The sequence below is a fragment of the Hibiscus syriacus genome, unplaced genomic scaffold (genome assembly GCF_006381635.1).
Source record: "Hibiscus syriacus cultivar Baekdansim isolate YM2019G1 unplaced genomic scaffold, ASM638163v2 tig00110782_pilon, whole genome shotgun sequence".
Classification (NCBI taxonomy): domain Eukaryota; kingdom Viridiplantae; phylum Streptophyta; class Magnoliopsida; order Malvales; family Malvaceae; genus Hibiscus; species Hibiscus syriacus.
The window spans coordinates 676,965-693,785 of NW_024062860.1; the positions used below are offsets into that span (position 1 = coordinate 676,965).

Genomic DNA, 16,821 nt, shown 5'->3' on the forward strand with positions numbered 1-16,821 from the left:
TAATTTTGAGTTCAATTAAAACATTAGATTGTTAGACTAATAATATTTGGACAACATGGTAGTTTACTTTTGACATAAGCTAATATTGAAGTTACAAAAATAATTTTTTTATTCCATATCATATTCTATCAAAATGAAGGGTCTTTCAATTACTTTTGCTCGTTGTCGGAAATTGTTACTCCATTTTTAATATATTTTACGGTTACTTCAGAGATATCTTTTATTACTTTATCGAATTAAACTTTTTAAAAAATATTTTTATAACTCACGAGAATAAACATATAAAAAATAGTATTTTGGGATTCTGAAGACTTTTTTTTTTTTTTTTTGTTTTGGATATGATGGATTTGAAGTATTTGTTTGAAAATTCGAATTATAAGAAGCATTCTTTCGAGAAGGCGAAAAACATATATTGAAAATAGAAACACCAATAAACCATCAGAGGAGGTTAGAGCATTAGAACGTCAAATTTTTAGATAGATATTCATTAATTTTAAGTGAATTTCATGAAAAAAATAATTTGAAGTGAAGAAAGATGAATGAAATGCAAACATTTTTATACTAATTTTACTGTGAATAACAATAAACTATTAATAGTGATTGACCGACAACGTAATTTTGTTGTGAATAACGATAGAAGATGAATAGTGATTCACCAACAACGAAAAATAATTTTATGTAGAGGTTAAATTGATAAAAAACTAAAATTTAATATTATTTATGATAATTTATCTAACAACTAAAAGTAGTAGTTCTTTTTCATGCTATCTACCAAATCCACGGTGGATGCATGAGATGTAACGAAACATACTATTAGATGTTCTATTAGACCAAGAAAGGCTGACATATTATTAAGTTGCGGCAGTAAAGTTCCATGCACTTGTAATTAGGGGTGTGTAAATTCAGATATTATATTTGATTTGATTCAAAAATTTTGATTATCTAAAATATGATCCATATTAGATCCGAGAAAATAAATATATGAATTTTTAGATCAAATATCTAAATAATTATATTCGAATATAAAATATAATTTGACAAAAATTAATTTTAAATTTTGCGATTTAATGTAATTTATTCAATATCTCTTCTATATATATAATTACTCTCACACAATAAATAATTGAATATGCTACTTTTTATTGGGATAGAGTTTTAATGAGTCAGTGGGTTACTCATTTATTGGGCCAGGATCATCCAATTTTTATGAATATTCGATCCAAATTATCTAAAAATAAAAAAAAAACGAATCAAATATTTAAATTTTCAGATCAGATAAACAGATCAAATTTTGCACACCTTGCTTGCAACCCTCAACCTTGAAGGGAATGAATTCAACTGAGATGGTCATGGGCAATAATTCGGTTAAGTATAAGTTTCAGATATGAATATGTTTTTATTTTTTAAAAGATATATATATTTCCGAACTCGTTCAACTATTTTAATAATAAAAAAAGAATTTTATTCTTTTTAGAGATTTTAAATTTAAACAATTGTGTTCGTACGAATAAAATTTTAAATAATCACTCTTAAACTAATAAAAAAAGATGAATGTTTAAATAATAGTTGTTTTTGCATAAAATATGTAGGGATGGACATGAGATTTGAATCTGATGGGTTTTCGATTAGACCATGTTGGATTAGATTTTTTATTTATTTCGGGTTCGGGTTAGGTTTAGATTTATGGTAAAAAATATTTAATCCGATTCAACCCAAAAAATAATGAAATTATACTTTATATATTTAAGGATAATTACAATAATATAATTATTTATATTATTTTTTCAATTATATCTCTATTTTATTGAATAAAAGTAAGAAAAATTTTATAAATATATTTATGTCGAGCCTAGTCGGGTCAGGTTGGATTTGAGTTTAGCTCCAAAGACAAAACGAGTTTTGAGTTTGGTTAAATTACCTTAAATCCGGATCGAATCGTATTTCAGGTGGAGAATATATTTTTCGGGTCGGATCAGGTTGATATAAAATATGACACGACCTAAACCATGCTTATATTTAAATATGTGTACTGTTAATAATTAAAAAAATGATAAACAAATAGTAATTTATAATATCTCATAAATGTCTAGATTAATTTCGATTTAGTTTTCCATCCCTAGGTGACATCTTAATTAATCCACCAATAAATTTGTCATTTAAAATCCATATATGCTATTGCTATGTCTAAAAGGTCAAAACGATGGCGGATATATAGCAGGAAAAGATTCACGCTGCCCCTCTTCTTCTTTCGCCATTTTTGCTTTGGAGCGAGTATTTTTGTTTTTCAAAGTCCAATGGAGGCTCTTCTTCCCAGCCCTTCGATCATCATCAAACAGCGTCCAGCGCCTCAAAGTTCCTCTCCAACCTTCCCTCCCGCGGCCACATCTCCTCCGCCTTCATCTCCTCCAATCTGGTTTTTACCCATTTCTTCTCACTCGCTTATTTAATGAATTTCATTTCTTAATACTTTGATCGGCCGTGAAAATGCGACCAGAAAAAGAAGTGTGACATTCTTTTGTTAAGTAAAGTATTTCTACTGAAAAAAGAAGGATCGTGGTTAGCTTAGGAGAATAATCATTAAACAGGGCCGAATTATTTTAGGGTTTTAAACCGAGCGTTTAGGCTATCTGGATTAATGGGTTTTATTGATGAATACTTCCTCTTCCGAATGCGATTAAGTTTTTGTTTGAATGATGGGTTGCTAGGGTTTTAGCAGATTATTACTAGTTAATGAGGATTCTATATTAATAAAATAAAAATGATTTGTCAAGGGATGCGTTTTAGAATACGACCTCTTTGGGTATTTGGAATTACCATTATTTGGTTTTCCTTGGTAAAGTTATTTTAGGGTTCTTAATTTCGCCTTTGGATAATTTATTGTAATTTGAGTATCAAATACTCAAATCTACCAATCAAATGCAATGTCATCTCTACCTATTTAGCATTCTCTTTTAAGCATGAATTCATTTCCATGGATTCATTTGATACCATACTAACCTATTATTTCTTCATTATATGTTGTTCATTTCTTATGTTAAGTAATGAGACTTTTGGAGATAGCCTGTTTATGGATATCTTGTGCTCTACTCTTCAAGGTGGAACAATTTCCTCATGTTTTGTATTTCAATGGGATCAAGATTCAATATACTTCTTCGATAGCAGCTTTTTGATTATCTCACTGTGTCATTATAGCATTTTCTGATTCAATTACAAGAATGTTACCATATTAGGATCCTAGAAGATTTTGTAAGGCTGTGGAGCTCCCTTCCCATTTGGTTTCTCTAGTCTCCCTTGCTTTTGGTTCCCTGCTACCATGAGCTTCTAGCTTTTGTGTCCAGCCCCTTTAGCAGCTCAACTTATGGAAACACTTGCTATTTTTTCCATGGTTTCCCTTCAACATATAAAAATAAAACCTGTTTTCCAATCCCATTTGTATAGTATGTCTTTCTGAATTTAAAACTCATTAAAGAATGAATCATTGTAATCACCTATATTGCTGCTAACAAGTTTTGTGTATAATTCTTGAGCTGAAAAATCTTTTCTATATGTTCTTATGAATAATTTGTATCATAAGTTATTTTTATATGTTTTATATTTCTTGGTATATCATTTTGTACAACATTGTTGCTTATATTGCAAAATTATGCAGGGAGGAATGAGACTTTATATTTGTGAGCACAACACGTCTCCTCCAGGTGCCTGTAAATTTCAACTTATTAAGTGCATTCAATACATTCTGAATCTTGCAATTTTTTTAGTTTAGTGCAATATATGAAGGGCCATCACAACCAATACATCTCTGCTTTCGCAACATGAGAATCATTAATTTCTGTTGTCATTACTTCTATATTTAGTTTAGTATAATTTCTGTTATCATTATGAAGGGCCCTCTTTGGATTCTTATATCTACTCCATGTTTCTTTATTTAAGAATGGCCTGAGACTCCGACTTTTGCATTCGGTAAAGGTCTTAAAAATAAGCCGTAGGGAACCATTTGATGACTACTGTATGAATGCAATCTAATTTTTGTAAAAGGGGATTTAATTGGAATCTCATCTAAGAAACAATTTTAAGGCTAGCTACTCTTAATTGCATTTGGGACCCTTCATATTTTTATTTTTGACATATTAAACATGTAATAGATATGTAATGTTGAAACTCATATGTTTTATAAAAATAAGTAACAAAGAAAGCGATTTAGAAGTTTGTCGTAAATTTAATATTTTGGAATTCGTAGGAACAGTTTATTTAAAAACAATTTTAAGGCTTGCTACTCTTAATTGCATTTGGGACCCTTCATAGTTTTATTTTGGACGTATTAGACATGTAATAGATATGTATTGTTGAAACTCATCTGTTTTATAAAATTAAGTTATAAAGAAATTGATTTAGAAGTTTGTTGTAAATTTAATATTTTGGAATTCAAAATCATATCTCATCTATTTAGTGAGTGAAACTTGTCTCTCTTTTTTGGCACCATCCAGAAAACAAATCCTCTAGAATTTTCATAAACTTCTCCACCCTTTGCAAGAACGTTCCCTATTCATGAGAAGCAAAAATCAAAACAAGGAAAAAATTGAGAACGAGTGCGATAGGTAGAGAGGATCAGAGAAATTGTAACTCCCCAGACCGATGCGGGTAGCCCGATCCAATCCGGGAAGTCACATTAGGGCCACCGGAGCGACCCACTGTAAAAATAGCGGAAAATTTAAAACTTTTATTGAAACGTGTAACTTATAAAATCAGTTGTCACTATTTAAAAATAAAACAGATTTCCAGACTCGTATATAAATCAAAATACAATTACATGCCCCCTAATCACATGTATCGTACTCTGCAAACAACGCCGGAGGAATTCCTTTACTGAAGTCGATAACCGCACTGATACGATTATTTTAACCTGAAAAGGTGAGTAACAGAGTGAGTTTCTAAAAGCTCAGTAATACAAAACTACCAGATGATGCTGATGAATGTGCAGATACAGATAAATATATATTTCCTTATTGTTTCCGAACATCTACAGATTTTTATGCTGAGCAGAGATCCTACTAATATTTCAGGTGGTAACGGACAATGAGCTTTCAGTTCAGAGAAATATTTCGGATGACTAAGTTCATGAGATCATAATAGGTTATCTAGTGTATTCCCAAAACCATATAACTTTTCAGATCTTTTTAAAACATATATATATATATATACCCCTATCCCAACACATCATAATGTGTAGGTTCCCCAGAACCATACACCCAACCCAATACATCATATAAGGCCCTGAGCACAAAGCCGAGGAACTTGCGAAAATTCTTCCTTCAACAATACCCCTATTTAAAACATTTTTCCTTCATTAAGCGGAGATATCAGAAATCAAAACAGAATTCAAAACATATATCAGAACAAAATCCAGATCAGAAATCAGAACAGAATTCAGGTCATGTGTCAGAATAGAATTCAAGTCGGAAGTCAGATAAAATAATTATATAATTAGGGAACACACCAGAGCTTACAAATATTATTCAAAGGTACTGGATAATCTTAGCAAGTAGAGAAAGACGGATCTTCAGTATACTGATAAAATGTCGGAATTTAGAATCACTATTGTAAAAAGTTCAATAACTGACGGAATCATCAGTTATTCAGAATGTGAATTATCAGGATCATATCTTATTCGGACAATTTTCAGAAGTTGTACGTAATCAGAAGGGTATTCAAAATCCTTTACATCCATGTCAATTGATCGGATAATCGAACAACTTGAGAACGAAGATTTAGAACCTTAACAATTTATGTCCACTGGTCAATTCATTTTCCTTCCAGGACATTTACTTTTTAATACCACAAATTCTTGTTCATATATTATCTTCAGAATCATTGCTGAATAGATCTTCCAATGATCTTTATTTCATTCCCAAACTTCCACGATATCATGAAATACTGACGTGCTTGATTTTCAGTTTATGTTCCATAAGGACAGTACATCTTATAAACTCATCAGAATTTCCAGACTTATCCAATTCACTTACTTAATCCTCAATCATTGAGGTTACTTAGCTTATTTAGCAGTCAAGTCCATTCCAGTTACTTCGGGGTTTGTCAGAGTAATACAAACGTTCCTATATTTCAGATATATATTGTACTTCAGATCCATTCAATTTGGTCTTCTTGGTTGATTTCTCTAACGAATATTTATTTCTTAGTACCGGATGTGATCCAGAGTTGAGCTGAGTACTTTCAAAATTATCATCGAACCACACTTGAGAAGACGAACACACATTCAAGAAACATCTATACCGCTCAGGTACTGACATATCTTTAAGATTGATCAACTCAAGTTGTGATCCATAACTTCTAAAGGTAGTCCAACAACTATGCTTATTTGGATTCCTTAATTAATCCAAGGCATTTACTTAAAATAGGACACAAGGGTATTTTGGTAATTTTGGTGTTCATTTTTATTCCATTTATTTCAGAGCTCAAAGATATCCAATCATTCTTGAGCTTAGTGAACTAAGTCAAGATCTTAACAATCAAATCCGTACTTAATCGAGTTAAGTACGAATCCTCAAAGTATTTTCTCATTCAGGGCCAACTCGGACTATTTTACCTCTCAAGGGCATTTCCTTAATTTTTTAACCAGATAATTTCGATATTAGCTCTTAACGAAAATAATTATAATTTAGAGATCTTATGATTAATTGATTTCTTGAAAACTCTCTCATCTTGAAATGATTCCCTTAACAGACTTCTAGTATCCTTTACAAACCCTCATAAGACTAAAAACCGGTTATCCGCATTTCCTAATCAAAACTAGCATTTCTTATGCGCATCAATAATTTTTACCTGATCAATATGTCTTTTCAGAGATTACTAACCAACTTCCAGGGATAATTCTTGTCATCTTACAACATAAGGGTATTTTCGTAATTTTATCCTACTAGATTATTCTCACAATTTCTCATCCAAATACCTTAACATTTAACCTTTGATGAAATAAATTATAAGTTGCATATACAGGGTTGATTTCTTTATCACTAATCACAAACATGTAATTTAATCTAACAATTCCTCAATCTCTTATATTAATCATTCGATCCGTAATCAGTTACAGAATTTCTACCACATCATATCGAGTATATAAATTATTCAACTCCACCAAAGTGACCAACATTATCTTGTTCATGCATTTATCAATATAAACATGTTCCATAAAGCATAAAGAGGTAGTAAAGTATTACCTCGATTTCCGTACAATATTGATCGACCATAAAAATTTCATTCGAACGCCTTTTATCTTCAATTCAACTTCCAATAATTTCTCATATACATATCAACATAAATTATATAAAAAACGGAGCTTAATTACGATAAACGGATCGAATCGGGTAATAAATCAGTGAAACAACTTACCGGGTTCGAATTTGGCGAAACGGACTTCGGACTTCGGATTCGGATTCAGGACGTCGAAAGCATAAAATATGAATTTTCGGAAATTCGAAATTTTCGGTCAAAATCAAAGTCAACGGGTTTGACCGGCAATTTCGAGGCCTTCGAGTTCGAATTTCGAAAAACAGACTGCGGAATCGGATTTGGAACGTCGAAAAATGTCAGGATAGGTATACTCGGTCAAAGTCAAAGGTCGTTTAATACCCGGTCAAAGCCAATCAAAGTTTTGGTCAACAATGGTCAACGCCAGTCAACGGGTCGGGTCGGGTTATGACCGGTCAAATGGGTTACAAAACCGGTCAAACCGGTCATTTTTCCTTCCCCACGCGCAGTGGCGGCGCGTGAACAGTGCTAAATTCCCGGAAAAATTCTTAAAAATTATTTTGAGCGATTTCGAGATACTTACAAAGCTCGGTTCACAATTTTGAACGGCGGAGAGCTCGATTTTAACGAATCAGAAACTTTGACCGCTTCACCTTCTCACGCGCCGCCGTCGACGGAGACCAAGGATGACACCGGCGGATTCGGAACGATGCAAGGAACACGATGGTGCGGGAGGTGTCGTAAACGGATGACCCGATTGTCGTGAATCGATGAAAAACCAATTGAAATCGAGTTATTACCGACGGTACTTCCGACTGAAATTAACGACGAACGACGACGATTCACGATGAAAGGTTTGAGGGGTTTTGTTCCTCGGTTGACAACGAACACGATGGTGGTTTCGGCTCGTCGATCGGAGGTCGGACGGCGAGTAGATCGGAGTTGAAAGAGGGGTTGTTGGAGAAGAAAATCTGGGAAATATGCACAGAAAACATACGAGAATGAGTTTATAATTCATTCCAAAAGAAAAATGGGTAAACTATGAGTTTAGCCACTGAACTTCCTGCACTTCATAAAACGGTCTGTCAACTTTAAAATTTTACAATTTAACCCACTGTTTCTTTCAAAATACCAATTAAATCCAATATTTTATAATTTCTTAAATTTTAACCCCTAAATTGGAGTGTTACAGAAATTTCAAAGAAGTCCATTGCTTCTGTTGAGGAATGGACTGTGTTTATTGATAATCTTAGTAAAAGGGTTTCAAGACGTGTGTTAAGGGATTATTTTAGTCCTTTTGGTCAAATTAGGAGAATTTTCATTCCACGGTCTCTAGAGAAATCAAAGTATAAGGCCTTGACGTTTGCTTTTGTTCAATTTGCCGATGAGGAAAGTAGGATGAAAGCTATCCAGTCTGTGGATGGGAAGTGGTTTGATGGGAGGAAAATGTATGTAGGGGTTGCTAAGTATCAGAAAAATAAGAGAAGGGTAGAGGATGTGGGAAAGAGGGTGGTGGAGAGCTTTTCAGGGGGAAGGGATATTTCAATAATTGGGAGGAAGGCTGAGTCGTTGAGAAGCATGAGAGATGGCAGATCTTATAAGGAAGTTGTAAATTCTGAATTCAATATGAGAAGAGATCCAAAGTCAGGGGTTAACTTGGAGGGTCTTAATCAGAATGCTTCTGGTGTGAGGAACATCTGGGATATTCATATTCCATCAGGCAATTGGGATTGGGTAAAACGATCGCTAACAAGGATAATGAAAACCTCTTTTGACCTCGTTTCATTAAAGGAAACCTTGGAGATGGAGGGGGTGGAGGTTCAGGTTGCAAGATGGGGTTACGTATGGAATGCGTGTATCATTACTTTCAAGTCGGTTGAGGAGTTCTCTCTTGTGTGGATGAATAAAAGAAAGAGTTGTTCCTTTGCTTAGACTGGTTGACCCCAGTATTGAACAAAGATGGAGTTCCAGCGGCCCTTTGTCAGATAGAGTTGAATGGATTGCCTCTTTTATGCTGGAATGAGCAATTCATGAAAAAACTTTCTGAGAAGTGGGGTGAGCTTTTATGTTTTAATGAAGAATCAATGACCAGATCGGATTTGTCGTCGGCGAAAGTTCTGCTCAGGGTGGAAAGTCCTTATGATGTCCTGGATAAGGTTAGATTGATTCTTATGGCAGATCATTCAAAGTTAAGATTTCTCTGAGTTCTGTTCTGAATAAACCAGAAGAAGAGGGGAGGAAGACGGGGGGAAATTTTCAAAAAAATGAAACAGTGGTTATGTCTTGTCTAAGGAGGGGGTTGGTAGATGTCATACTATGGCAGCAGATGGGGAAGAGTTCTCAGATGAAGGTAGGCTTAAAGTATTATCTTGGTTAAATAATTGGCATAACAGTGGAGTGAATGGAGTCTGTGGGGGACAAGTCCAATCGAGTAAGTCAAAAACAGGTAACTCTTATTGTGAGCTGTCAGGTTTCTTGGAAAACAGGACTAACCAGATGGGATGTCATGTGGGACTGGGACTGAGGGATACAAGTGACCAGGTTGACTTTGTTTACTCAGAGGATAACGAGGTAGCTGATTTACCAATTAGGATATTGATTCCTAGTGGGCCTGCATATAACATAAATTGGGTTGGAGGAAAGTTTATTTTACAACCCAATCTCTTCTCTGAAAATTCTTTACATGTTGCTGTTGAGGGGGAGTCTGGGGTGGCCAAGGACAATTTTCAGGGGAAGATGGTACCGTTATTTTGTGAACAAGGAGATGAATTGGAGAAAGTTCAGTCTGTTGGTTCGAGAAGTTTGGTTGGGGATCATGTATGCAATACTCAAAATCATAATTCTGCAGAGAGGGGCAATTTGTCAGATGATCAATCGGATGGATCAAAGAAGATGAAGAAGATTATGGAGGATAATCAGTGTTGTCGTAATGAGGGAAGCCTCTCAAGTTCAAGTGTAAGAATCAGGAACAATGTGAATAAGGAGAGAACTACTTCAGATCTTATTAGGGAAGGACAACATCTATTAGAAGAGGAGATATTTAAGATGGAGATGAAGGGGTCTTCAAGGGGATCATGATAGATGTTTGTTTGTTTTGGTGTTCATGATATTTAGTTATAATGTCAAAGTTAAAAATAATTACATGGAATGTCAGGGGTCTTGGAAGAAGAGAAAAAATCAAAGCAGTGGCCAGACTTGTTAATAGAGAGAAGCCGGTTATTCTATTACTACAGGAGACAAAGCTGAGTGTTTGTCATTCTGGTTTATGGAGGAAGTTAGGGGGAAATTTTTTGAAAGGTGGTAGCTTCAATCCTGCAGGTGGACAGATTTTTTTGAGGTCACAGCAGAACATAACCAGAACAGATTCATGGCATTATCAGGGAAGTTCAAGTTGCTAAATTTTGATTGTGTTATAATAAATGTCTATGGTCCATCAGTAGAGGCGGATAAAGAGGAATTCTTCAGGGAATTGTTGTGCTTTGTTCAAGGTCTAAATCTGCCAGTTTGCATAGGGGGGATTTTAATGCATATTTAGATCCTGAGGAGAAATGTGGAGTATCACAAAATTGGCATTCCTTGGATTTGTTTAGATCCTTTGTCCAACACTTCAATCTTATGGATTTTCCGTTAGTCGGAGGAAGATTTACATGGTGCAACAACATGGACTCTCCCACTTGGGTAAGTATAGATCGGTTTTTATTTAGCAGTTCTTTCCTAGACAAATTTCCCAATGTGATTCAGAAAATGCTTCCCAAATCTCTTTCGGACCATAATCCGGTAATGTTAGTAGAAGAATGCAACAATTGGGGACCTAAGCCATTTAGATTTTTCAACTACTTGTTAGAGGAAGATGAGTTTGTTGGGTTGGTTGAAAATTCTTTATCTAAGCTTAGGAAGGGTGTTGGTCGAAGGGGACTGTTTTCTTTACTTCGAAGAACAAAACAGCAGGTAAGGAAGTGGCCCAACAGGAATATAAGAGGGATCTCTGAAGAGATTTCAAAATTAGAAGGTAAAATAAATGGTCTGGAACTGAAGTTACAAAATGGTGGACTTACAAGTCAAGAATGGGATACGCTGATATTGTCCAGGAGTGATTTGTGGAAACTGCACAGCAGAGAAGAGAGCATTTGGTTACAGAGATCAAGATTGAAATGGATCAAAGACGGGGATAGGAACACGAAATTTTTTCACATAACTGCTATTAATAGGAACAGATTGAACTCTATTTCGGCATTGAAGATCGATGATGAAGAAGTTTCAGACCCGAACCAGTTAAAAGCCTTTGTCTTTGACTACTTTAAGGAGAACTACAATTCTAAAGCTACATTAGAGGTGGAAGAATTAAATTTTAACTTCATGAAATTAACAGACGAACAGAAGAATGGTTTGGAGGCTGAATTTTCATAACAAGAAGTGTGGGAAGCAGTTTTTCATTCGGATAGTGCCAAAGCCCCGGGTCCAGACGATTTCACGATGGGTTTTTTAAAAAATTCTGGCATATTCTGAAGGATCATCTCATGAAGTTTGTTAATGATTTTCATAGAGGTAGGAGTTGGGAGCAAGGGGTTAATCATGCGTTTATTACTTTGATTCCCAAGAAGCTTAATCCAGAAGCTATTGAAGACTATAGACCAATCAGCCTAGTTGGTAGCTTATTCAAAATTATCTCAAGGATCTTATCGAGAAGGCTGGTTTTAGTTATTAAAGGTTTAATCAGCCCCTCGCAGGCAGCTGCTTGATTGTGCGTTTATGGCTAATGAATCCATTGATTTTTGGAGGAAAAAAGGAAAGAAAGGAGTAGTCTTCAAGATTGATTTTTGTAGAGCATATGACTTAGTCGAATGGCCAATTATACTGAGATTATTAAAGGTGATGGGTTTTGGGGAGAAATGAATTTCTTGGATCCATTACTGCATTTCTACTGCTTGAATTTCAGTTCTGGTTAATGGCTCTCCTATAGAATAATTTCAGATGGGTAAAGGGTTAAGGCAAGGATGCAGCTTATCTCCTTTATTGTTTAATATTGTTGGGGAACTCTTGAATTTAATATTGTGTAAGGTTGTTAATATGGGTCTTTTTGAAGGCTTCAGTATTCGAAAGGATGACAATCCTTTTATTTTGACTCATTTACAGTTTGCAGATGATCTCATTCTATTCTGCAGAGACTCTTCAACTCAAATTCTCAATATCAGAAGAATATTGAGGGTGTTTAGCTTAATTTCATGGCTTCACCTTAATCTGTCTAAGAGTAAGCTACTTGGAGTCAATTTGGAAGAGGATATAGTAAAAGAATGGGCATCCGAAGCAGGTTGTGGGGTGGGTTCTTTGCCTATGATTTATCTTGGATTACCGATAGGTGCTAGCAAAAATTCATATTTGTTGTGGGAGCCAGTTATGCAAAAGGTTTACAACAGATTAGCGGGTTGGAAAGCTTCCTCTTTATCATTGGCTGGAAGAATGGTGTTGGTGAAATCGGTGCTGTCCTCATTACCTACTTTCTACCTTTCTATCTTCAAATTACCTTTTAAAGTGAACCAGAAACTCAATTCTTTAATGGCTAAATTCCTTTGGGGTGAAGGTCAGGCCAGGAAACGGATTCATTGGGTAAATTGGAGTAAGGTGTGCCAACCTTATGAAGAGGGCGGACTGGGAATCTTAGACTTGAATTTAGTTAACAAAGTTTTGCTGGGGAAATATGTTTGGAAGTATTTAAATGAAAAAGAAATTCAGTGCAAAAAATTTGTTTCTCACAAGCACATTGTCAACAACCTATCTTTATCAATAAGCAAAGCAGTTTCTCCTCTAGATTCATGGATATGGAGAGGTATTGTGAACAATTATGAGAAGAAGGACCAGGTAGGTGAGTGCTTGAGGTCAAACTCGAAGATAATAATATGGAATGGTAGATCTATAGAATTTTGGAATGATGTTTGGGTCCTTGGTTCTCCCCTAAAGAATCAGTTTCCTAGGATATTTGCTCTATCGACCACTAAAGATGGAAAAGTGGCAGATTTCGGTTCCTTTGAAATTAATGGTTGGGTTTGGAATATTCAACTAAGAAGGAATTTATGTGACTGGGAATTGGATCGGTGGACTTCATTAATGCTTTTGATTGATAATATTAGCCTGTCCGAATCAGTGGATGATTTCCTTGGGTGGTCGGGGAAAGGTGACGGTATGTTCTCGGTTAAGGCATGCAGAATGACTCTCTCATGTAGGCAAGACGATACATTTCAGTGGAGGAAGTATGTGTGGTCTGGATTGGCACCTCCTAGAGTGGCAACATTCCTATGGCAAATTACTCATCAGAAATTGGCTGTTAGAGTGGAACTAAAGAAAAGAGGGGTTAATTTGGATGATGTTCGGTGTCCTTTATGCCACAACCATGACGAAACAATTCATCATCTTTTTATTTCTTGCTCGGTTGCAGTGGAGTTGTGGAATAGATTTTTAAGGTTTTGGGATATTTCTTCAGTGATGCCCCATGACCCTTCTTCCCTACTATGCTCTTGGTCTTACCTAAGGGAGTACTCCACCATCTGGAATTTTATCCCTGGTGTGGTTTTCTGGTCTTTATGGAAAGCTAGGAATTCAGTGGTGTTTGAAAATTGGAAATTTGACAGTTCATCTCTATTCTTCATTTCCAGATTTAGGCTTGCTAAATGGTTTTTAGCTAAATTCCCTCATGCTAATATTCAGGCTGATTTATTAATAGGGGATCCATCGCTTGCAGACATAATCATTTCAAATTTGTCTAAGAAGAAGGTTAACTGCTGGTCTCTACCCCTCATGATTTTTTCAAATTCAATGTTGATGGAGCGGTGACAGGTGATGGGATGCAAGGAGAGATTGGAGGAGTTTTGAAAGACTCAAATTGCTCAACTTTAACCTATTTCTCTACTGCTGTGGGTCCTGGTCCCCCTACGTTTGCTGAGTTAAAAGCCATTAAACAAGGAATTGATATATTCCTTTCATCGGATTGGGCTATGAAGGGAAGACTAATCATGGAGAGTGATTGTAAAAATGCTGTGGCCATTTTCTGCCCCAACGTTTTTTAGTTCACTGGTTGAGGAAATTGGGGCCGTTGTATATGCTAGAGGTATTATTATTAATTGGATTCCTAGGAGTTGTAATTGGGAAGCAGACAAGCTAGCTAAGGAAGGGATTGGTTGATGTATAGAGTTTATTGTAGTATTGTTCTGTATTTTATTTTGGGAGGTTTATTATGTAAGTTGTATCTTATGTAACTTTGGCTTATTAATAAAATGAGGCACTCTTTTCCTCCTTCCGTTAGTTGCCTCTTTCACAAGAGCCAACTAAGAGGGAGGTTTTTAACGAGGCCTCCTATTCCTATCAAAAAAAATATATATATTTTGGAATTCATAGTAACAGTTTATTTATGTGAGTCCTCAATCCTCGTGTTGGAGCTTAATGTATTCCCGATGAGAGTATATTTAGGATATCTCTATCTATCTTAAGGAGATACAGATACCTATACCCATATTTCATCCTAGCTGTAACTGATTCACATATCTTTAGATGATATAAAATTAATTGGTGCCAGATGGTTATTAGATCGCTACTATGATTTTATATGTTACTGATTCAGCTTTTATGCAGAAATGTAATAAAGTAGACGAAACATCAAATGTCTATGTTATAGTCTCCTGTTTATAATATCAAGTTTTATATATGCATGCATTTTTTTTGCTTGTTATCTTGTGGATTCCCAAGAAGAATATGACTAGTACAAGAACATAGTTTTAAGATTCGTTCTTATTCATGAGATCGATAATCTTACTCGTACATCCAGAGAGCCAGCATATAAAGAAAAACCAACAAAACATACTTATTAGATCACTCATGCTTAACGACAAGAAGGGAGATTCCAGTTCAAAGGATGTGAAAGTTGCAGCTGAGGGTTCTAGAAAAAGGTATTAATTTTATCTTTCTTCGGTGTGACTATATTTAACTTGTTTCAATTTATCTTATATATGTATTATTTTAACCTTCATTTGAGGATCAGGATTCAAACATCCTTTCAAAGCTTCACTCAGCCTGCTGTTTGAAGCAAGTTGGATGGATGCTTCACGTGCTTATCCATTCTTATAGATATCTTGAGAGAAAGGCATTGTATTGCCTTTGATTGTGCTTGATGTCTGCCATTTTTTCCTTCTCAGGGCCGCTGAAAAAATTACAGATAGCAAGGCTTCTACAAAGAAAGTCAATACACAAAGTAGTTCTCGATCGGGTTAGTCAATAGATGTATCCACTAGTTCATATCTTTGTATTCAAACGCATAGTTCCATGTATGGAATTGCCATTGTCAATAAACTAGAATGTCAGAACTATGGTCTATATCTGATATTTCATTTTACATATTAAAAATAAAAGTTTAGGGTACAATCCCATCCTTGTATCCTTTTTAAGAGTTTATGGTGGGAATAATGGTTTCATTCTTCTAAGAGTTATTATCAAGTTCCCCTAACGACTTGAAAATTCGCAGAGGGATCAAGCAGCCGTGCAGCTGAGAGGGACTATCATAGTTTGACTGTGGAGAGACTTCGTGCCCTTCTTAAGGAAAGAAGACTCTCACCCAAAGGAAAAAAGGCATGTTCCTGAGATAACTTTCTTGGAAACCGTCCTCCAATATTGTTTTAATTTTAATCCTATCGGTTAATTATGCAGTGATTCTTCTTTTTCTGAATATATACATACCAATTTGCATACTTTTGGTTAAGTTTATGTTACTCGGACTCGAATACGGAGTTTGATACGGATATGCTTTTGACACGTTCTCAAAAGAGTTAATTTTCATTTGGAGGGTCAAACAAACAACAATCTAATTACTATTAAATTCTTGACCCGTCTAAAGATGCATTGATTGTGCAGGATGAACTGATAGCACGATTGAAATGTGGCAATGATTTGGCTCATAAGTTGGATTGATCCTTCAACTCTCTCAAATGTATAAAGAGCAGGCAGAGCAGAAGCAGGCCATTATGTTATGTTGTTTTTTGTGCAACTTAGTGAAGCGTCTGATATAGAGAATAGTACCCATTTCTTTCTTTTTTAAGACAATTAGAATATGATTAGAGAAGAGGATTAAATCAGAACCATTATTTTTTGGTTGTAATATTTGTGTAATTACTATAAGTTTACAAAAATGGATTTAATTTTGCTTGCAATCCATTGATTTGTGTAGTTAGAATATGATTAGAGAAGGGGATTAATCATTTTTTGTTTGGTCATCGATTTTAATTTAGATCAATTTTAAAATTCAAATATGTCGATTCGTATTGATTTTAAAATTCAAAGGGTAAAGTATCCCGACTATTAAAAGATACAAAATAATCACTTGATTATTCTTATGTTTTTTCGTTAAAAAATTATCGACGGTTTGAGTTAAATGTTAACTTGCAAATTGAGATATGATAAAATCTGATATTAGAATCTTAAATGCCTATTATATCTCAGTTTGTATGTTAAAGTTCATATACGACAATCGTTAATTTTTTAACGAATGACGATTTTGAAATATATAAATAATTAGATGAT

At 34.8% G+C, this 16,821-nt stretch overlaps 1 protein-coding gene across 1 annotated transcript; it reads left to right on the forward strand.

Moving 5' to 3' along the window:
* The first annotated feature begins 1,328 nt into the window (after positions 1–1,328).
* Positions 1,329–16,449, forward strand: LOC120140135. The gene is made up of 7 exons (XM_039155161.1): positions 1,329–1,364; positions 2,219–2,413; positions 3,650–3,695; positions 15,077–15,197; positions 15,444–15,514; positions 15,770–15,873; positions 16,156–16,449. Exons 1-7 carry the CDS (start codon positions 1,329–1,331, stop codon positions 16,210–16,212), a joined length of 630 nt encoding a protein of 209 aa, XP_039011092.1. The 3' UTR covers positions 16,213–16,449.
* Positions 16,450–16,821: the final 372 nt, after the last annotated feature.